The 23,072-nt window shown below is 43.6% G+C and overlaps 1 protein-coding gene across 1 annotated transcript; it reads left to right on the forward strand.

Moving 5' to 3' along the window:
• Positions 1 to 765: 765 nt before the first annotated feature.
• On the forward strand, positions 766 to 22,130 carry Cldn18 (claudin 18). The gene is made up of 5 exons (XM_020187547.2): positions 766 to 1,117; positions 13,155 to 13,319; positions 13,898 to 14,015; positions 18,444 to 18,554; positions 19,924 to 22,130. The coding sequence occupies exons 1-5, from the start codon at positions 892 to 894 to the stop codon at positions 20,093 to 20,095; spliced, it is 792 nt and encodes a 263-aa protein (XP_020043136.2). The 5' UTR covers positions 766 to 891; the 3' UTR covers positions 20,096 to 22,130.
• The last annotated feature ends 942 nt before the right edge of the window (positions 22,131 to 23,072 follow it).

Genomic DNA, 23,072 nt, shown 5'->3' on the forward strand with positions numbered 1-23,072 from the left:
ACATCCCTAGGACTGGGCTTCCTGGTCTCAAAAGTGGGGGCACTTTGCTTGTCCCTGCTCGTCTGCCCAGAAATAGAGACAGAGTGCTAGAAGCCAAGGTAGGAGCCCCACCATGGCTGTCCTTAGAGCACCTATGGTTCAAGGCACCGAGACACATCCTTTAGCTTATTTCTCTTCACTTGCCTCACCTAAAAAAAAAAGGTAGAAATACCACTAACCGCCCTACGCATTTCTGTGAGGTCAAGATGGCCAGGTGTAGGTGAAAGGTAGTTTCTGAGTGGTGAGGAGCAAATGTACAGTCTGGTTTAAGATGGAGCCAGGTGAGTGTTTCCCAGGGCCATTTTTCTTCTTTCTTATTATCTATGAGCAGATATTAATTGTACAAAGGGGTTCCTTTGTGATATTTCCAGACATACATATACTGTACTTTGAGCAAATTCACCCCCTCTCGAGGGACATTTTTTGAGGGGACTTGGGCAATGTGAGAGTTTGAACTCAGGGCCTGGGCTCTACTACTTGAGATACACCCCCAGCCCTGGGGCCGTTTTATTTTAAATAAGGTCAACCAGTGTGGTCTCCCAAGATGCTCTCAGCAGTAGGGGACATGCCAGCTTTCTGCCCAGATGGTGGCGCACGGATTCAGGGGGAGCCCTTATGTCCACTCAGCCCCACAAGTGCCTCTTGGAGCCGCTTCTCTAACAAATGAAAAAATAATGCCCTTGAACCCGGAGTGAAACTGAACTATCTAAGGAAAACACTGAGAGCAAACACTGCGCGTTGAGGGAAAAAATCTGATTAGAAGAGTCCCCGGTCGGCGCCCACTGGGTGCACAGGTTGGACAGCAGCAGGGCAGCACCCTCTCCCTGGCCTTGGCCTCAGCACACACGGGCCATGGCCATGTCCACCACCACGTGCCAAGTGGTGGGTTTCCTCCTGTCCCTCCTGGGTCTGGCAGGCTGCATTGCCGCCACGGGGATGGACATGTGGAGTACCCAGGATCTGTACGACAACCCTGTCACCTCCGTGTTCCAGTACGAAGGGCTCTGGAGGAGCTGCGTGAGGCAGAGCTCAGGGTTCACCGAGTGTCGGCCGTACTTCACCATCCTGGGCCTTCCAGGTAGGCACAGTGACCAGGGGGCAGGACAGAAAAGCAACAAAGGGGTTGTTTGTCCCTGCTGCCTCCTGCCTCAGGTAGAGTCCTGGCAGCTCTGGCTCAGAGTGAGGTGTGAATAAAAGAAGTTGGCTCTGGGTCAAAGACGGCCATAGTCACACAGGAGAAAATGAGAGAATTCATCTGCAGATCAAAGGAACTTCTAATGAGGAGGCAGACCAGGAAAGATAGACTAGGATTAAGAATGTCTGGTGATGGCTAATATAAGCTATGTTTCCCCACGAGAAAATAAGTGACTGGCCTCCGTGTGTGGGTGACTTGCTTCTGCCCCCACACACATGGGAGTAGAGAAGGAAGATGGTATTTTGTGATAGTGCAAAAGGTTTATTGAGAGCTAATTTAATTTTATGTTCAATTCAATTCAATTTTTCTTTGAAAAGTTGGAGTCTCTGTAAGTGCCAAAAAAATTACCATTAAATTAAAATTTCCTTTTTCTGTATTTGTGTTGAGGAGATCTGGTATACCATCCTAAAAATCAATGTATGTCAGAATATAAAATTATAATTACAATAGTGTTAGAATCTAAATATGTGACATCATTTTACCTTTGAAGATGAAATGAGTTAAACCTTGCTTTGAATACAGATAATTATTTCAAATGTGTATCATGGCAACTTTGCATTCTGAATATTATGGGAGCTCTATTTATATTTTTTTTTAAAAAGCAAACCAGAAAATAATAGGGACAGCTAATTAGTGGGTCCAAGGAATGATAAAGATGTGAGTGTAGTTTTGATTCTTGAAAATAAACACCTTGCAAACAGGTAGCTGGAAATAAATTAGAAAGAAATTGTGAAGAGGCTGTGGAGCCCTTGAAATTGAATCGTGAAAATCAGTTCAACTAATTCAACTTCATTTACACAAAGAAAAAGAAGGTGGTGTCAGAGGACAAGCATTGAGTTATTTATTCCGTTTTTGGAAACCACTCATGGCAGAGACAGCAGAACCAACCTGCCTAGGGAATGAAGGGAAGCAGACCCTGGCCAGAGGAAAGAAAGTCAGGCTGATGAGGTTTCTGCTGTAGTGCGGGGAGAGGTCAGAGGGAGGAACTGTGAGCCAGGATCACTGAATTGGTAGCTACACCCAATTTTAACTATTAGACAAAGAACTATGTTGACCTCATATTCGAAGTTTATTAAGACATGATGTCCTGTCATGTGCAGTACCTTCTTCATGGGGCCACCACACTTGCTCTCTGTATCACAGTTTCCAGACACGGATCTTCCAAATATCCCCACTGTGCACCCTACCTTATCTCGCCTGTTCCACTGAGGGAGTCTAATTCCATGAGCCCCCTTGGAATCTCTTCTCTGCCCCTCAATGCTTCTACTCTGCAGTACAAGATCCTGTCCCCGTCTCCTGACCAAGGCCAACTCCCCACCCAGGCTCAGGAGGCCCCAGGCTATCCTGTCTGGGATTGTCCCCTGTTGGTTAGCCCCTCTCCCCCTTGCTTCCTTCATCTCTCCTGCTTACCTGTGCTTCTGGAAAATCTTCTCTTGATTCTGGTCATTGTGAAGTTCTGTCTCCTTCCTGGTCACTGATAACCAAAATAAAAGACTGCAGTTTCCACCACTTCTCACTCATTGCCTTTCTCAACCCTCATCTCCATAGTGTTTGCTACTTTGACCTTGGCAGAGGATCGGGGAGTCTTACAGTCATGAGTTCCCAGTGTTCAGTTCTCATCTCCCTCTCATTTCAAAACCCAAGCACCTTTCATGATTCTCCATTCCCAGCTTAGTTAGGGGGCAGACATGACAGTCTGACACAGGAGGCTTCTTGAATCCCTCACTTTCCTTACTGGCCTCTCTTCCTAGGCCTCTTCTCCCATCCCATGCTTATTCCTGTCCTTCCTTGTCCTCTAGGTTTGGTCCTGCACATTATGCATAAATTTCAAAGCAAAGGCGATGTGTGTGGCAATGCTTTTACATGGGTATTTGAAATACCAGAAAGAAAATAGTTATTCAGTGGGAAGTGAAGGGGAATAAATCAGAATGGTCTCACCAAAGGATTCTGCTTGAGTCTGAGCCTAAGATTATCAGTGTGGTTATTCATACATTTGTGTCATTCAGCTTCTGTGTTGAAGGCCCCATTAGCTAGATGAGAATTCTTACCCCAGTTCTCAGCATAGGGCCTGGTAGAAAGAGTATTCAACAAATGGCTGACAAAGTAGGTTGAGAATTACTTATTTTAAACATTTATGAAAGCCATGAATACTTTCCCCCAAGAAATAACAGTAAATAAATAGCCTTTGTGATATAGTTTTTGGCTATCATGGCTTCACGTATAGAAAAGTACCAGATCCTCCTCCTGCCTGAAACAGATTCATTATTCATCCAGTCATGCATCCAACAAACATCTTTCAAATCCCTACTGTGTTACAAGAACTGGAGTTTCAGGGGCGCTATTAGTCAGCATAGTTCATGTCAGTCACAGCAACAACAAAGCTAAACATCTCAGAGGCTTAACACAACCAAAGGTTACTTCCTGCTCACCAGAAGTCCACTGTGGGAAGAGCAGCTTCCTTGTAGCTCCATGATTCAAAGAAGCTGAGGCAAGAGTGGCTAACCACTCTTAACCACCTCAGCCTGCAAGTGACATGTGTCACATGCACTGACAGCACATTGACCAGAAGAACTTGCTGTGAGGCCCTGGGACCTGGAAGATGTTGGTGCTTATGGCTATTTGGTGAGTACCGACCATCTCTTCCATAGGGACCCTTTGAATAGTAACTTCCTGGGCTGCAACCAATCCACCATGCTGATTTGAATTCTATGGGGCTACAATTCCTTGAACGCCAAAAGGTAAAAAGCAATGAGAGTACAACAGATAACATGCCAAAGACTTACATTCATGTTTCAAGCAAATATTATTGGATTCCTCTGTGAGAAAAATAATGTCTGGCACAGATAATATTCAGTGTGTGGTTGCAGAAGCCAGACATTTTCATGGGAGTGGCCTGGAATCAGGTAGGGTTTGATGTGAGTTTCTACATCATAAAAATTCTCTGGCATTTAATATGAGATGAATGTAAATATGATCATGGGCAAAAGCTCAATTTTTCCAAAATGTAAAGAGAAAGGGGGGAGGGAGAAGGGAGGAAGGAAGGAAAGAAGGAAGGAACAAAGGAAGGAAGGGAGGGAAAGGAAAGGAGTAAGGAAAGAAAGAAGGAAGGAAGGGAGGGAGGAAGGAGGGAAAGAATGAAGTAACAAAGGAAGGAAGGGAAAGAAGGAAGAAAGGAAAGGAAAGGAGGAAGGAAAGAAAGAAAGAAGGAAGGAAGGAAGGAAAAGAAGGAAGAAAAGAAAGAAGGAAGGGAGGGAGGAAGGAAGGGATGAAAGAAGGAAGGAAGGAAGGAGAGAAAGACCTAGTTACTTTTTCCTGTCAGGCCAGAGTTCATAGAGAAGAAATCCATTTGCCACCCAAAGAACCCTGAGGTGTCTCAAACCTACAACAGGAGAGGACCTGGGCTCTCTTGGAAGAGTTTCAGGGCACAATGAGCCAGGAAGAAGGACTTCCTCAAGTCACATCTTGAAGACTGCAGACATGAGTGTGGTCCTACAGCAATGTGTTCAGCTTCATGGGAGCAGTCAAACTTTCTACCAGTGGGTTTGTGGCTGGAGAACTCTCAGGTGCCTGTCTTTCATCTCCCACAACACCCAATGTAGCCCACAACAGGTGACAGGATTGGGGCAGGGGGAGGTGGGTGCTGCTTTGCGTGCTATCTCTCACTGGCTAGGCTGAGCCAGTGTGGATGGGGTAAAGGAAGACAGTTCCCAGCCGCCACTGAAAGTCAGAGAAATCATTTCTTGGGACTGAGTTTGAAGAAAAGGAAGTGTTTAAATCACTGTGGCTTTGGAGAGCCATGTGGATTTAGGAACAGGCAGGCTTCAGGCAACAGGACTGGCTACACTATAAACTGGAATTATTGATGTGCACACTTGTTTAATGACTTAGATTTGATTGACTGAAGAGATGAGCAGGCAGATTGCCAGGATGAAAAGACTTAAAAGAAACTCAAAAGCTGAAGGCAACAATGTAAGGAGATGGGGTGAACCAGAGAGGAAGCTGGACGGGCCTTGTGGACACTTGGGGCTCCTGAGAGAGCTGGAAGAGTAATGTTAACCAACCAGGACCCAATACCTAGAGAAGCTATGACATCAGAAACAGCTGCATACAGTGTTTCTTGAGCATGACAAGGAGCCTGGGGAAGGGGACGGAAGCAGAGGAGTTGGATGCAATGCCTGGAGACAGAAGTGGAAGACTCTAGAGAGGTGGTGTGATTTCATTTTGTTCGTTTTGACCTGGAATGCAAGGAAGCAGTAGATTAGTAAGCCTTGTGTTTATAGAAAGGCATGAGGCAGGCACCTGTCACATTTTTAGTTCATAATCGTAATAATCACTCCAATTTACTAAATTCTTCCGAAATGCGAGCTCTTTTCTTAAAAAATCTCACTTAACTTTTCATTCATCTGACAAAAATTTACTGTGCCTAATTGGAACTTACAGGAGAATGCAATTTGACCCAACAAGCAGTGTTGCATAGCTTGCAGATAGATTAAGGAGGAAAGTGGCAGTGGTAGTGAGACTGCTTAGCTGTGTACGATAACTCTGTATACTTGATAGCTTAAGATCTTCTGTCATTGTGTGCACAGTCAGTGCGACATGCAGTCCTCAGAGGACAGTGCCCAGAAGTAAAGAGAGCTGCCATTTGTCAGACTGTACATAACCTCTCCAGTTTAATCTCTACAACAATACAGGAAAAGTGTAATGGCTTATTTTTACAAGATAGAAACAGAGAATCAGAGAGGAAGGAAAGGTCACATGCCCAAGGTCCCTTGGACAGAAGATGGCCATGTGAACATGAAGCTGAAAGACTTCCTTCCAAGACTGTGCCCCTTTTGGCTGTCCAGGCCTGGGTTCTGCTTCCAGCTGGTAATAGACTGCCTTTAGAACCGAAGAGATGGGTTTGGGTTTGAGCACAATAGGTATAGAGGCTGCATCACCCCATGAGCCCTTTTTATCAGCAATATTAACTGTGCACAACTAGGAGTAGTAAGTTTAAAGACATGGACATCATTGCCATTTGTCCTCCCTGTAAACATTGGAAGAGAATAGCAAAGGTAAGCAATAAGCAGAGTAGCCTTCAAACAATGCAAACCTGCAAACTCATGTCCTTGTCCATGACAACATTAGAGTCAAATAATGGGGTTTTTAATGTGTCTGCAAATGTTTGGGCCACTTTTGGTGCAATGGCAGGCCCTGTAGTAAGAGACAGATGAATTGGAGTCAAGGGCCCAGTTACATCCCTTGATCTCACTCTACCCATCTAAAGTGCCTCACAGTCAGGCACTTGTGTGGCAGAGCTCAGTGACCATCCACAAGATCTAACTCTTAGCATCATTGAATTGTCACTGCTGTGTCCACACCACCCAAACATATCCTAAGGCATTTGATAATTCAGCGTCTTTTTTTTCCCTCCAAAATCAAGCAACTTTTCTTTTCGTAATCGACATATGTTAAATTGTACATCATAAGGGGTTTCATCAGGAAACCCCTTACGTGCCCATAATGAACATGGATCATATTTACCCCTCTATCACTCTTTCTTATCCCTACTTCTCCGTCCACCCTTTTCCCTTCCTCTTCCACCTCCCTAGTAGTTCCCCTTTCACTTTCATGACCTTGGAGGTTTATTTTATTTTAGTCTGGTTTGGTTTGGTTTCCCCTATACTCCACAAATGAGAGGAGACACGTGACAGATGTCTTCATCACGTGATTTCATTTAATAGGATTTCTCCAATTCCATCCATTTTCTAGAAAACAACATAATTTAATTCTTCTTAACTTTTGAGCAAAACTCGTGTGTGTGTGTGTGTCACATCTTCCTTATCCAGCCATCCATTGATAGGTACGTGGGCTGATTCTATAATTTGGTTAATGTGACTAGTGCCACAATAAACATGGACACTACAGGTATCTCTTTAGTAAGCTGGCTTTGATTTGGGGAATTACGTATCCAGAAGTGGTATGGCTGGCTCACATAATAGTTCTGTTTTTAATGTTTGAGCAATCTCCATTCTGACTTCCATAATAGTTGGACTAATTTACACTCCCACTAGCAGTGAATAAGCGTTCCTCTTTCCTCTGCATCCTCATTTGTTGTTGTTTTGCATTTGTTGTTTTTACCTTCTTGATGGTAGCCATTCTGACTGGGGTGAGGTGGAAATCTCAATGTAATTTTGATTTGCATTTCCCTAAGGCTAAGTATATTAAATACTTTTCATATATTTATTAGCCATTTGAAAAGTTTCTGTCCAATTTATTTGCCCATTTATCTATAGTATTATTTATTCTTTTGGTGTTTGATTTATTTGAGTTCTTTATATATTCTGGATATTGATCTCTTATTGGATGAAAACTGAAAAAAAGATTTTCTCTCTTTCTGTAGGCTGTCTCTTCACTGTGTTGATTGTTTCTTTTGCTGTGCAGAAGTTTTTTAATTTGATACAATCCCCATTTGTCAATTTTTGTTCTTACTTCCTGAGCTGTTGGAACCCTATTCAGAAAGTGTTTGCCTGGGCTTAGATCTTCAAGTGTTTCCCCTATGTTTTCCTCTAGTATTTTCGAAGTTTGGGTCTTACATTAAGGTTTTGATCCATCTTGAGTTGACTTTTATACAGAGTGAGATAGGGGTCTAGAGTCAGTCTCCTACATGTGGCTATCTAGTTTTCCAGTTTCTGTTATAGAGGCTTCTTTTTTTTCCAGTGTGTTTTTGATGTCTTTGTGGAGAATCAGATGGCTATGGCTGTGTGGGTTGATCAGATTGTAGCTACATGGGCTTATTTTCTAATCTTCTATTCTGTTGATCTTTGTTGTCTGTGTTTGTTACTGTAGTGCTGTAGTACAATCTAAAGTCAGGTGTTGTGTTGCCTCCAGCATTGCTCTTTTTGCTCAGGGTTGCACAAACATTTTTTATGACTTCAAATATCCAAAGTGCACATCATTATGAATCTTACTCTCTTCCTTTCCCACCTCCATTGCACATGTGTTCTAACCCTTCAATATTCCTCAGCCCCTTTATAGACACTAAGATTCTTGGATTTTTTTTCCATATGACTACCAGCACTTCCCACTTCCTACCTAATGTGTACGAAACAATAGCCAGGGAATTCTAGACTTCTCCATTGACCAGCCAATCATATTTACACATATGAGAATGAGGGTTTTTAACCAAGCTACATTTAATCCAGAGAACAATTCTAGAAAATCTAAAGCAAAAAATCTACAGGGACTGATAGGGGATGAGATCGCTCTGAAGTATCTTTCCTAAAAGAGTTGCCTTACTTATTTCTTCTTGCCATTGACTGATTGTGGTGGCTCATAGTCTTATGAAAACAGCTTGCATATCCCCAACTTCTGACAGAAGAAACTGGTCCTAGGCATTGAAGTGATTATAAGTTAGCTATAAAGTTGAAACTAGATCTGGCAGAGCTATTTTCCCCCTCTTCAAAAAAAGAAAAATATTTTAACACAGCATGACTTTTTTAATATGAGGACAAACATCCAAACATTCACAGATCATTGTACCTGTGAAGGAGACATCACTGGGAGCTGAGGATATGTGCACAAAATACAAGAGGACCTGTAACTTAATGAATTTATTAGCCTAATTAATTAGATGAGGCTGTTTGCCTTGATTTCTCAAGAGGCAGCTAAGTCCTAGGAATCAGAGTACCTGCTGCATTTGTGGGTCATTGTTTTGATTGTCAAGGCTGGCCACCACAAAAAGTACCATGCCCAAGGATGGCCTGGTCAGGGGTACGGCATCATTTCTTGGTGGGGAGACATATCACCAGTTATATAGTTGTATCTCACCTTAAAAGATGAGAAAATACTATAACAAAAATACCTTAGACTAGATAATTGATAAACAACAGAAATGTGTTTCTCTCAGCTCTGGAGGCTGGGAAGCCCAAGACCAAGATGCTAGCAGATTCAGTGTCCACTGAGGGCTGGCTCTCTTCAAAGATGGCACCTTTAGCTGTGTTCTTGCACGGTAGAAGGAACAGAAGAGCAAAAAATAAAGAAGAGGTTCCCTTGAGCCCTTTTATAAGACCACTAATGCCACTCACAAAGGCTGAGTCCTCATGACCAAATCATCTCCTAAAGACCTCATCCTTTAGTCCTGTTGCACTGGGGATTGAATTTGAACACATGCGTTTTGGAGGGACACTTTCCAACCACAGCAGAAGTGAGAGGAAGGGCAGTGAGGATGGAAACCCACTTCTGCTGCATTGCCATCCGCTGACTCCCCTGCTCACTGCTGGCCAGATCCTGTGTCTGGTTTTTTTCCTCTCTTTTCCTCTTCCTTGGTACCACCAGGTCCATCCTTCTTCCTCCTCTTCTCAACCCTCCACCCCTCTCAGTCATCACAAGCCCACATGCATGACTGTTTCAATCCCCATCTTATTTTTATCACCATGTGAGAGGATCCAGGTTTGTGTACAGTCAGTCCAAGCCAAAGCCATGTGGAGTTGGTAAGAAAAGGATCTTTCAGGGAAGGGGAAATGATTTGTTATGAAGCCCGGCTTAACTTTATGTTGGCATCAAGTGGTAACCCATGCTGATCACGTCTCTGTGCGAGTGATATCTTTATTCTAATCCAAAGTTGAGGAAACTGCCTCAGTGAGGTGAATTGACTTGGACCTACCAACACTCACCCAGCATAACATTGTCCTGTAGGATTGCAGGGGTCTCCATGTTGGTTCTCTGGAAGTGTGGAGATCCAGGTTCTTCCTCAGTGTTGTCAGCCCCAGGAGATCTTTCCTCTCAACTTCCCATCCCCTTCAAAATCCTTCCACAGAACCTGTTCCCACACTATTCCTCAAAATCTTATGTTTTTGGACCACTGAATGAAAATCTCTAGGGTTGAGGCCAAAACATCACCTTTTCCTTAAAGGTTTCCTCAGCAGATGCTCAGGTGCAGCCAGAGTTGAGAACCACACCTGAGTGTACTTCACCTGTCACTCCACAGCTATTCTAGGGAAGGGAGATATTTTGCAACAGGGAGGGAACAGTGAGTTCCAATTTTTCTGTTTGCCTTTTTCAGCCCTGAATCCTGCCCGCCCTTCAGGTCTGATAAGGCCTTATTATTCATCAGGAAGAATGCCATGGTCACACCTTGGGTGCAGGGAGCCAGGCTTAGAGCCTGGTGACTCATTTGTCATCGGGTGATAAGCCTATGACTCTTGATCAGAATAGCAAATGACATACAGACTGACAAAAAGAGAAACCTGCCTAGTTGCAGGCAGTTTTTCTGTTTACCTGTCTATGGAGATGAATTTATATACCAGATGATAGAATCTTCTAGCTGGAAGGGAAGTTCTCATCCCTAGGGTCACTGGTAGGCATGAGGGGTCTCTAGCTATGAGTAGTAGGGTACATTTCCTCCCACTTCCTGGCACCTGCCCCCATCACAGCTCCTATTTCCAGTAAAACCCCTTAAGGAGCTTCCAAAACAGGGAAGACCATGCCCATCCATCCAAACCCAGGCTTCTGGCTCTGGTCTCACAAAGTACAAAATAATGCTGTGTCTTTTCTAACCACAGACTACAAAGAGGGATAGGAGTAAGGTAGAAAGAGGTTCTAAAAAATAAAAAAGAGCTGGGTGCCAATGACTTATGCCTGTAATCCTAGCTACTCAGGAGGCAGAGATCAGGAGGATCGTGGTTCAAAGCCGTCTGGACAAATAGTTCATGAGACCCTATCTCAAAAAACTCACCACAAAAAGCGGGGAGCTGGTGGAGTGGCTCAAGGTGTAAGCCCTGAGTTCAAACTCCAGTACTGTAAATAATTAATTAATTAATTAATTTCATTAAATAAAAAGGAACTCAGGGCTCTGGTAGACCCCTGATTCAAAGCAGGATCCAGGAGCTCACATCTGTAACCCCAGCTACTCAGAAGGTAGAGGTTGGGAAGATGGAGGTTTGAGGTCAGCCCAGCCAAAAAGTTATGAGACCCCCATCTCAACCAACAAGCCAGGTGTGGTGGTACATGCCTGTCATCACAGCTACAAGGGAGGTACAGGTAGAAGAATTGCAGTGTGAAGCCAGCTGTGGGCAAAAAGTGAAACCCTAGCTGAAAGAACGTAACTAAAAACAGAAGACCAGCTGGTGAGCTCAAGTGGTAGCGTTCAATCCTCAGCTCTGCCAAATGGGAAAAAAAACAAACAGGTTCTGGGATACCTCATAAATCTAGAGGTCAAGAAGGATAGTGCTGTACAAACCTGACCAGCAGAGAGAGGCTTTAGCATCTGAGAGCCTGAGACACAGTGGTTGGGGCTCCAGTCCCTGAGGGCGCCTGAGGCACCAGCAGCAGGTCCTCTTTACCTTGGGTAAAACCACAGCGCTTTCACCTTCCTCCCCCGTCATCTCCCTCTCACTTCCCATCCAACAATGTCAGGAAAGGCCATGGTCCTCAGTCACAGTCACAGCATAGATGCAATGCTTTCAGGTACAAATATTAAACCACTCAGTCAACGGAGTGAGCGACCTAATCATTACTGAGAGTGGAGATAAGTGTAATTGTCATAGAAAAAGGAAGGCATATCCTTTATCCTAGCTGGTTAATTATTTTTGGCTGGTTGCTTGCTTGCTTGCTTTTGGCTATTTTATTTTAATCGGACGCTTTGCCAAGTGCTTCTCAAAAGGAGAAATTATTGTGTTCTGTGGATAGCTTCAGACTTAAAAGATCAGAATTACAGCAATTTTTAAAACCCCTAACAGGTTCCTGGGTAGATTTGAAGTTTGTAAAAGGCCCGTGCAAATGAGATAGGGAGAATGTCTCTAAGTTCCTTGTTTTTCTCAAGTGTTCAGTTTTCTGATAATAACATTCAAAAACAGAATAGCCCTGAATTTATTTCCGGAGGGAAGGGACTGTCCTACCATGTCCTTTGCCTCACTGTCCTTAACCACGGGGCAGGTATGTAGCTTGACTGTCTTAAAAAGAGCTAGGCACAACACCATGAACTATTGTCACATGTGGTTCTTTTGGGTCTACTCACCCAAGGTACTCTCAAAGTGAGAAAAAAATTGAGGCTCAAGACTCCTGCTAAAAATATAATTTTCTCAGGTCATAGAAGGCTTGAAGGCAGAAATTACTTCTCATTAAACTTTATGCCTTCCTACAGTATCTGGCAAAAGGTATTGCCAGGGATTTGAGCTTTAAAATGCATGAGAAGTGAATAAATGAATTCATGGGTGCGTCCGTCAGTATGTTAGTTTGCATCTGTGAGAGCACACTGTAGTCACGTACTGGCTTGAATGCACAGACACTTAAGGGAATGCACAGGAGTGCGATGTGCTTGTTTTTCTTAAGGAGGAAATGAGCAAGGGGCTTGTTCCCAACATTCTGCTGGACCAGCAAAGCCATGAGGCAAGGCTGTGGAGGACATAGGTGACACTCTAGAGCCCTCCTATTTTAGGAGTCGATAGTAGAGTCACTCCAAATCTCATGATTTGGAGTCACCGGTGCTCTAGCATCAGAAGTCAACCACAACTCCAAGATGCCAATGTTGACACTTCTTCCAGTCCATGGCCCACGGCCCTTCATGAAGATGTGAGCTCATATACGAGGATAAGAGAAGAAAGATCTATTTACATTAGAAGTCCCTTTTGGACGCAGATTATCCAGGTTTAAAATGAGGAAACTGAGACAGACAAATTCCAAGGGCCTTCCTCCAACTCCAACCATCCTACTTTTCTCTTTCTATAGACAGCCATGTGCATGTTCTTCATGAGTCAGAAAATTGTTACATATTTAGCGTTTCCCACAATTCCACGTCTTTCCACAATGACAAGTTTAGTTTATGACTTACTACTTCTCAGTGCTGGTTAGCCATGATTGGTGTGTTTCACTAACCCAGAGCCTAGACAGTTGTGTTGAGGTGGCCTAATTTATTCATTGTGTCCTTCCCCTTGTCCCACAGCCATGCTGCAGGCAGTGCGAGCCCTAATGATTGTGGGTATTGTACTGGGTGTCTTCGGCATCCTGGTGTCCATCTTCGCCCTAAAGTGCATTCGAATTGGCAGCATGGAGGACTCTGCCAAGGCCAAGATGACCTTGACCTCTGGGATCCTGTTCATCATCTCAGGTAAACATGGGTTCCCTCCCTCAAATGCGCTCCTGGGAATGTCAAGGCAAAATCATTCTGGGTAGAGGAAAAGTGGTTCTTCCCTATTACTAAGTACAACAGCATTCAGAGCTTTTCACACTGGGACTCAAGAGCTGAGTATGGAGGTTTTATTACACTCCACAGAATCATCGTGAGTGCTGGGCGCCTCTTAGCTGACACTCCAGCCCCACTATAAGAGGCTCAGCCCTAAGGTACTCAATCATATGGCTGGATCCTTAAGAGACATCTTCTTGGTGAGACTCTAGAAAGTGATTTTAAGAGATCTCTGAAGTCATCCAAAGATCAAACTCAAAATATTTGGACTATTTACCCTTGGGTCCCAGGATGCATAGAAAATCTCTTCCTACTCACATGCGTGAGTCCTTCCAGAATTAGCTAGATAAGAGTTAAATAAGCACCTAGCCCACTGTCTCACATGGTGAGAATTAATACTCAATGATTGGATTGGCCATTGTTACAGGAGTGGAATCGTCAGCAGCCCACTCATCTGAAGAGTGTGATCCTTACAACTGGGCTTTCTCATTCTTTGCCCACAGGAATTTGTGCGATTATTGGAGTGTCTGTGTTTGCCAACATGCTGGTCACTAACTTCTGGATGTCCACAGCTAACATGTACAGCAGCATGGGTGGGATGGTACAGACTGTCCAGACCAGGTAACCTTCTAATGCCACATCTCAGAACTCTGGGGTGATGGCTGTTGTAAGAATCCGATTAAACGCATGTGCCTAACGTGACTGTCAGTGCCTGAAATGGCGAGAATTTATTCTAGATCGTAAATAAATGATTTATGCTAGATCGTAAATCAACAATGATCTGTAAATTCATAAAGTTCATTTCTGTGAAACATCCTTGGTGATCTGACATTTGCACTGAAATACAGTGACACTTCACAGTGTTTATCTAACACTCTTACACAGGCCCCATTGTGGTGACAAAAAAACAGGCCTTATTAACCCAGGCATATAAATGAACATCGATTTACATTTACAGTCCATAATGGGAACCTGGCTAGGAACAGGTAAAGGCTTGAATGGAAATGAGCAAGGTACAGAACAGGTAAGGGAAGTGTTGGTTTTTCTTCTACAGCTGCCTCTTTCTCTCATCCATTCATTTATTCATTCTGCAAACGTGCTGAGCACCTGCTGTGGGCCAGGGAGTGTTCAGGTGCTGCAGATAGACCAGGTCCTTGCTCTCATGAAGATTACACTCCAGCACAGGAAGATGAAACTCTACTATCATCTGATACCTAAAGAAGGGCAGAGCTTTTAAAAGACAGAAAAGCAGTAGCAACACCTGTATTCATTTAGTCACTTGAAATGGATGTATCTGATACAAGAAGCAAAAGGAAAATCCCAAAGGAGAAAGATGTTGTTCTGAGAGAGTGAATAAATATGATACTTAAGTGACCTGTCTTCTCTGCAGAAGATGCTCCGGGTATTTTTGCAGCCACGCCAACATGAGGTGCAGACAGGGTGTGTGATGTGATAAATCCATTACTGTCTGGCCCCCCTGGGACTCCAGTTCCCATCTGTGTGTCTGCTTTGTTTCAAGAGCAAGAAGAAAGCAATCCCTATAAGCTACCTTCATCCTTTCCCATGTTCCCCCATGGTCTCTTGGTAGTAGGCTGACCACCTCATTCCTGTTTGCCTGGGACTTTCTAGTTTTAGCACTAGAATCCCCCCATCCTGGAAAATTCCTACATTATGGGCAAAACAGAGTGTCTGATCACTCTACTTAGAAATGGAACCCACCCTACCCAGAATATCTGGGTGCCCACCACTCATCTTGCACCCAGCACTAATGCCTGCTGCCACTCACACTACTTCCCTAGCTCCTGTTTCTGTCCCTTGGTTGGCAGTTCCAGTCCTATAATTAAGATTAAATCTTGAAAAGCCTCCTAAACTTCCATCTTCATGGATGGGCAGCTGCCTTTCCCCTTCTGTTTTCTCATCTTCTCTATCCAGAAATCAAATAAGAGAACCCAATTGCCAAGAAAGATTCCTGTGGTCACTTGGTGGGCTTTGGCTCCATCTCCCGTTAGATCCTAGTAAACCGTCATTCCCCTGTCCCTCCACTCAACCGTTGCTGTGGTGTGTGCATCACTGGCAAAGCCTAAGCCGTGGATGACAATGACAAACTGTCTGCCCTGGCACTGCACATAAACCTGCAAGGTATTTTGGATTGACCTAAACATTTCATTTTATAATAGAAATTAAACATCAATTTTTGAAGCTAGAATTGTCACAGTTGGGTTTCTCCGAAACAGACCTTGAGAATCGGGTCCCTGTGTAAGAAAGAGTTTACTGAGGAAGGAGACACTGGCTAGGGTGTAGGGGAAGCAAGACAGGAAAGGGGGAGGTCCAGTCATGATTTCAGGGGTGTCTCAGAGTTGGCCTCAGCTGCACAGTGTGAATCACATCTCAGCGTTGTCTCTGCTCCAATCTGAAGAACTGGGCTTTCATGCTTCAGTGCCAGTCACCCTGTGCACATGGCCAAAGTGGCTCCAAGAGCTGAGCCAAAGCCAGGGCTCCAGGGAGAGTCACAGGGATCAGTAGATAAAGGCAAAAGAATGACAAGCTGGAGAAGCAACATAGAGAAATGGCTAAAGGGGCAGAGCACAATTAATGCCTGTACAAGAAGATTTCACACTCATCTGTTTTTTTCCAACTTCCTTTATAAAATAAATAAATAATCAGATCCATCAGCACTGGGCCTTCTTTCTCATAAGGCACCATCTGTGCAGCTGCCTATTTAGCTGGGGCCCCTGCTCTCCAGTTTGCCACAGTCCCCACTGCTCCCCAGTGGCCCAATTCTGAGGCCATTTATTGTAATGCTTATAGGATTTTCCCCATGTGTTAGAGACAAGAAAATGAAATATTTTCTTGTATCCAGCTTACCTCACTTATTTAAGTTTCTTACCTGTCCCAGGTAAGTATTTAAGCTTGCTAACCTTGACCGAGAATGTCTATCTTGAAGAGAAAGAACTCGTTTCCATGCACAAGGTTGAGTTTTGAAGGCAGAGTGACCTGAATTTAAATCCTTACAGTGCTGTGTCCTTCCCCAGTATTTGGAGAAGTTATTTAACCTCTCTGACCCTCACTCTCCTCATCTGTGATGTGGGAATGGTAAATCCTATTACAGTGACTATTGGGGGAATTAAATGAGATGGTGGTGAAAATAGCAATAAAGGCTCAACAAATAGTAGCAATTGTCTGTCACTAACAATGGATAAATCACTAAGCCATCTATAAAGGTGTGAAGGGTGGAGCTCTGTCTGTGTCAGGATAGAGGCAGGAAGGTCACCCTAGACTCCCCACAAAGAACCACAGGAAAAGGTCTGCTGTTCAGCCCCCAGCCACCCTGAGTAGAAGGAGATGGGAGGGGTTCTTCATTCCAGGTTAGCAGTTCTCCAAAGGAATTCCTAAATTTCCTCCCAGAACTTTTTCAAAGGCTCAGGTCAGTCAACCAGTTTTGCCCTCCATGTTACACTTGGTCACAAGTCTTATATTGCTTTTTTTTGATCAGACAAAATGTGGTGTGCTTTTTAAGCACATCGAAAGTACCATATTTCCTGAAGTTGCAGGGGACTGCACAAGAATTGCTGTCTTCTACAGTTGGCATTATATTCTTAGCTCATGTAGTCTACTAAATATTAGTAGTGACTTATGGTGTTCTACAAATAGCCCCCATACTCTTGAAGGGCCACAAAGGAAAGCCAGTAGGGGAGACATCCACTGCACTGAGCTCTCCTTTTCTGCTTACAGATGGAGGTCAACTCACTAGCCAGCCTCAAGATACCCACTGACATCCTAGCAGTTTTTAGCTCCTAAGAATTTTAGTATATCTCCTTCCACCATCCAAAAGAGTCTATTTGAGATTGCAATTATAAATAATTGAGAAGTAAATTCTCAGGAGATTTTATTGTTGATTCTGTTCTGAGGTAATTGCGTTCCTTTGGAGATGACCCTCTTTGGGGAAGGCACTGGCTTTGGAGTCAGACATCCGGGGTTAGAATTTTTCTATGTACTAGAATAAGAACATCATGAGGCTAGGCACTGTTGGCTCAAGCCTATAATCCTAGCTACTTTTGGGAGGTTGAGATCAAGGGGATCATGGTTTGAGGCCAACCCAGACAAATAATTTGTGAGATCCCATCTTCAGAATAACCAGAGCAAAATGGACTGAAGGTGTGGCTCAAGCAGTAGAGCACCTGCTTCCCAAGCATGAAGCCCTGAGTTCAAACCTCAGTCCCACCAAAAAAAGAAGAAGCATTATAAGGGAAGGCTCTCTGTCTATCTTGTTAACCTCTATATATCAGTGCCAGGGTAGTTCTAGGCACATAGTAGGAGCTCAACAAATACTTCTTGAACAAAAGAATAAATGAAAGAAAGAAAGAGTAATCATTTCAATTTCTTTCTGAAGATAATATTCCTGCTTGCATGGATGATTGCAAAGTATATTTCTCAGCTTCCCATTACTATACCAAAATTCCTGAAATCATTAACTTATAAACAGAAAAATGTTATTTTGGCTGATGGTTCGAGAGATTTCAGACCAAGCTTAGATGGACTCATTGCTTTGGACCTCTGATAGGGGTGTCAGGTAGCATGGTGAAGACTGTGTGGCAGAGCAAATTGCTCACCGTATAGCCAGGAAGTATTAAAGAAAGAGAGAGGAGGCCAAGGTCCCATAATTCCCTTTGAGGCATACCTTCAATGACCTAAGGACCTCCTGAAAGTTTCACCACCTCCCAATATCACCATCTTGGGAACCAAACACTTAAAAGATAGACCTTAGGGACATCCAACATCCAAACCATAGCACAAGGGTTACCTGAGCTAAGTAAGATGTATACATCCTGGCCCACAGTGAAAACCCAAGCACTAAAATTCCTTCAGAAATAAAAACCTGAAAAACTGAGTCCATATCTCAGAAACTTTTCTTGCCTAACCTTCCACTTTCACCAGTAAGAGGGGAGGGTGACCCTGAAAAGGAGGGCAGAGAGGAGGGGCATGGGCAAGAGCAGTGACAGAGTCCTCAGAGTTGAGTCAACTGTGTTCACACACCATCTCTCCATTCAGGTACACCTTTGGTGCAGCTCTGTTCGTGGGCTGGGTCGCTGGAGGCCTCACGCTCATTGGGGGTGTGATGATGTGTATTGCCTGCCGGGGCCTGACACCTGATGAAACCAAGTGAGTCCTCCCATCCCAGTGCAGCCCAGAGTGGACTCTGGACGCCCCATTCATCCAGAGTCCATTTTCATATATAATTTACAGCCAGAATGATGAGTCCAAATATTTGGAAGAACTTTACTGACTATACATTCATTGAACTTTTGCTTTAATAGCAAACCTAAATAACAGAGCAAGAATATTTGAACCTAAGATTTAGGAGTGACACTGTTTGAAGGGAAAAATATATTCCTCTGGGTTCCTGCTAGCTCCAGTAGTCCATAACTCAGTAGTCCTCAGCTGGGAGAAGTTTTGTACCACAACACCACTATTGGCAACACCTGAAGGCACTTGATTGTTAAAACTTTGGGGGGGAATAGCAATGGCAAATGATACTGACTTCTAGTGTAGACCAGGGTAGACATCCTATAGCACACAGGACAGTCACTCACACCAAAGCAGCATCCATTCCAAAATGTCAATAGCACTACCGTTGAGAAACCCTGCTATCACTCCACAAAGGGCCTAGAGTTCAGTGTGGTTCTACTGTTAACCAGCCCATGACCTCCGCCAAGTCAAATGTCCTCTTTGGGCTTCTGTGTTAGTCTGCTTGAGCTTTTATGACAAAATATCACAGAATGGGTAGTTTATAAATAATAAAAATATATTCCTTATCATTCTAGAGGCTGGAAAGTCCAAGACCAAGGTGCCTATAAGTTTGGTGTCCAGTGAGGGCCCAGTCTTCATTTCCAAGATGGCGCCTGGTTGCTGCATTCTCTGCAGGGGAGGACCACTGTGTCCTCACATAGAAGAAGGGATGGAAGGGCAAGAGAGAGCTCCCTTCAATCTCAAGCCCTTTTATAAACCCCTAGTCCCTTGTAACTTAATCACTTTCCAAAAAGCCTGACTTCTTAATATCACCTCAATGGAGAGTAAATTTCAATGCAAATTTTGGAGGATGTGTATTCAAACCATAGCAGCCTCTGTCACCTTATCCATAAAATAAGCAAATTAGAGGGCATAGATCACACATAAGTATACCTTCCGGCTTACAAATTCTATGATGCTTTGACTAAACCATTTTCCTTTGAACTTTGTTTCTTGTTCACCTATCATTTTCATTGATAAACAGAAATAATTCACTAGTCGCTGTCAGCTCCTTGAAGCTGTAATGTAAAAACAAGAAATTCTGCCTCACTGCACAGACAGAAAGCTAGTGTCTGAAAGAGTAGGGTGACCAGCTGTCTTGATTTGCCCAGGACAAATGAGCAAGGACAGTGGACCTTTCAGTGCTAAAACTGAGATAATCCAGGGTAAGTGGGGAGGTTGGTGGTCCTACTAAAGCCATTTGTGCTCATGGATGTTCATGGACTGTTTCTTTTGCTTTCAGCTACAAGGCTGTGTCTTATCATGCCTCAGGCCACAATGTTGCCTACAAGCCTGGAGGCTTCAAGGCCAGCACTGGCTTTGGGTCCAACACCAGAGATAAGAAGATCTATGATGGGGGTGCCCGTGCAGAAGATGAGGTACAATCTCATCCTTCCAAGTACGACTACGTGTAATACTCCAAGACCTCCCCCAGAGGGGGTAGAAGAAACCCCCCAGCAAAGGAGATCCCCCCAAAAAAACAAGGAAATTCTACCTTGATAACATATTGCTTTGGACTCACAGCTGGAAGTTCACAAAGCTTTGATTTCATCTGTAGTGAGGTCAGATGACCTTGGCCACACATCTCTGTCTCTAAATATTCCAACACAAAACCACTGAGTTATCATTTATAAATTGGAGGCTATATGGTTCTCATATTCCAATCCTCTGCTTTTTTAATATTACCTTTTTAATGTGATGATAGAATGTGGTTTGACACCTTGATGTTAGGTAGATTTTCCCTCCTTCTTCTAGTTAACAAACCCATTGATGATCTATTTCCACCTTGCCTCCCCCAAGAAATTTTTGAAAAGAAAAAAAAGAGAGTCAGTCAAAAGACATCATTTTCTGATATTTGATTTTTGTCTCCCACACCCCCAAATTGACTGGTAATAAACACTGACTAGAGAACAAATAATAGACAAAAGATATTTGTGATCTCCCTATCACATTATCTGAGTTTCCTTACACCATTATCCTAAGAGTTACTTGACACAACTGATTTCTAATTTGAAGCAATCAAGCCTTTCTGCTTTTGTTGGTATCTGCTAATTCCAGAAAAAACACCCAGGGTTTCCTGAGCTCTTCACTGGAAGTCCTCTTTCTCTTGCAAGTCAGAAATTGTCCTTAGAGGAATAAGAAAAGAGTTTTGTTTTGTTTTGGCAATCTAATTCCTAAGTGTACTTGAAATAAGTAATGCATTAGCAAAATGACATACTATCTCTGTGAATTAGTCTCACCCCTGCACATAGATAGAAAAAATAGTCTTCAATATTATCTGTGTTGTACTCTGTTACATGCTAAGTCCAAATTTCATGATCCTAACTCTTTCCTTTTGAGGTCTCCATGGCTCTGACTTCAGATGATAAAAGTATAGACTGTGTTTTAAAAAAAAAAAAAGAATGGAGGACTGGCAGAATGGCTCAGGTGGTGAAGAACCTGCCTAACAACTGTGAGGCCCTGAGTTTAAACCCCAGTACCACCAAAAAAAAAAAAAAGAGCCTGAATTGAATGTCCTATGTCCATTCTTGCATGGCTACAGCTACTTACTTGACACTACAGTAGCGCTTACCTGACACTGGTCAGTTTTGTTAGTCTGACAGCTGTTCCCTTCACCAGTCACCTGATGGTTGGCACATTGGATGTTCGGGCCAAATCGAAAGTTCTTTGCAGCTACACACCTTCCCTGTGTTTGCATCACTGCCCTTTTGAGCAGAAAGCCTGGATTCCTTCTTCCAGGACACAAAAATCCCATTCCAACCCCAAGGTCAGAATTAGCTCCCTGGGAAACTGAGACAAGGGCAGTCTTTCAAAACCACCAAACCAAGAGGCAGCAGTGGTACTAAGAGAATGTGGCTATTTGATTACTGTTGTGTGCGGGAAAGTCTTTACACCAATAGTGCATGTGAAAGTGTAGCCTCTAAGAGCTTGGTGAATGTTCAGAGGGGTCTTCAGGCTGAGCAGAATATGTCTGGAAAAAGACCAGATCATAGTCCATTAAGCAAGATGGAATTGTGTTCACCAAGAGCCGGAGCAGAGACCTGCCACTGAGACACCAGTGGGATTAGATCAAATTGGAAAGGGCGCTCCTGCAACTCACTGCCTGGGGCAGGACAGAAGATCAACTTGAGAAGGAAAATGGAGGGGAAATGAGCATTGTTTAGGGTCCTCAGGATATGAGTTGAAGGTCACCACTTTGAGTTGAAGGCCCTGGGTTCAAAGAGCTTCCTCCCTTACCACCAGAAAGTCCCCAATCAGATCTAAGCCAACAAGGCTCCACTGGGTTTTCAATAAGCACATTTTCTATCCAACATTTAATTGTTTAAAAGCCTCCTAAATATAGTTAGACTATGCTTTGTAATGTTTTGTTGTATCTTTGACTTGTTGTGTTTGCATTGAGTATTGACTTGCATGTTTTGTTACTTAAATATTAAAAACACTGTTATCCTCCATCTGAATAACTGTTATCATTTTTTTAGGAGGTGGAGGTGGAGGTGGGAGGTCTCAGTACCTAAAGCTGAATGCTTCTTCCCAGAATAGCTTCTGCTTGTAGAATCTGTGTCCAGTGTTGAAGCATCCTAGCTGCCAGGAAGCCAGCTAGGTCTGTGGCCATCCCAGTTAATGGTTTCTACAAATTGAGAAGCCTTAATGAAAAGGGGTTGAGCCAGGTTAACCTGACTGATCCTAAGTGCACCAGCCTCAATTAGCTGCTGTTGTTGGCCTGTCAATGACCCAGTGAAACTAGAGAGCCAATGCCTGCCTTCTTGGTGCTTCCCAGGGCTGGGTTGACTAGCTCAGTAATCTATACTCACTAAGTCTTCATAAGTCTATAGAAATACATGAGCTGCAAGTCAGAACAGCCTAGCCTCCACTCCAGGTCACACCACTTCCCAGCTATTATTGTAAGCAGTACACTTAACCCTTCTGAGTCTCCCTTTCCTCATCTACAGAAGGGGACTAAATGGGATAACAGAATAATATGGATATAGGACCTACTTAAGTGATGGGCACTTGAGTTTTATCACTGGAATATATAAGGCCAGAGTTGCTTTAGGCGTAGCTGGATGGAGGGATACGATCAACAGTCTATCAATAGTCTCTGCCTGTCTCAGTTCTGCTTCCCTCTGTTGGTTTCCTTCTTGAGAAGATTGTCCCACAGGATAGCAGTCAGAGTAGCTCATATGTTCAAGCATAAAGCCATGTATCAAGGCGAGGAACCTAGCCAAAAGGAGGCATCTCTTTCCTGATAAGCCTAGGAGACAAAATCCTGGCAAAACTTAACTGGGCAATTTGAATCGTGTCCCATCTTTCTAGTCAGAGCAGTGGTGGTCAACTTGGCCAAGCCTCAGCCATCCAATCAAAGTGGGGAGAACTGTTATATGCTACAAAGAA

Source organism: Castor canadensis, chromosome 17 (assembly GCF_047511655.1).
Source record: "Castor canadensis chromosome 17, mCasCan1.hap1v2, whole genome shotgun sequence".
Taxonomy (NCBI): Eukaryota; Metazoa; Chordata; class Mammalia; order Rodentia; family Castoridae; genus Castor; species Castor canadensis.

What these genes read in the sequence shown, in the direction of transcription:
- Cldn18 (XM_020187547.2), top strand. Translation starts at nt 892, where the DNA reads ATGGCCATGTCCACCACCACGTGCCAAGTGGTGGGTTTCCTCCTGTCC. An exon ending in CACCATCCTGGGCCTTCCAG is followed by an intron (nt 1,118 to 13,154) that starts GTAGGCACAGTG and finishes CTTGTCCCACAG; the next exon opens with CCATGCTGCAGGCAGTGCGA. An exon ending in GATCCTGTTCATCATCTCAG is followed by an intron (nt 13,320 to 13,897) that starts GTAAACATGGGT and finishes CTTTGCCCACAG; the next exon opens with GAATTTGTGCGATTATTGGA.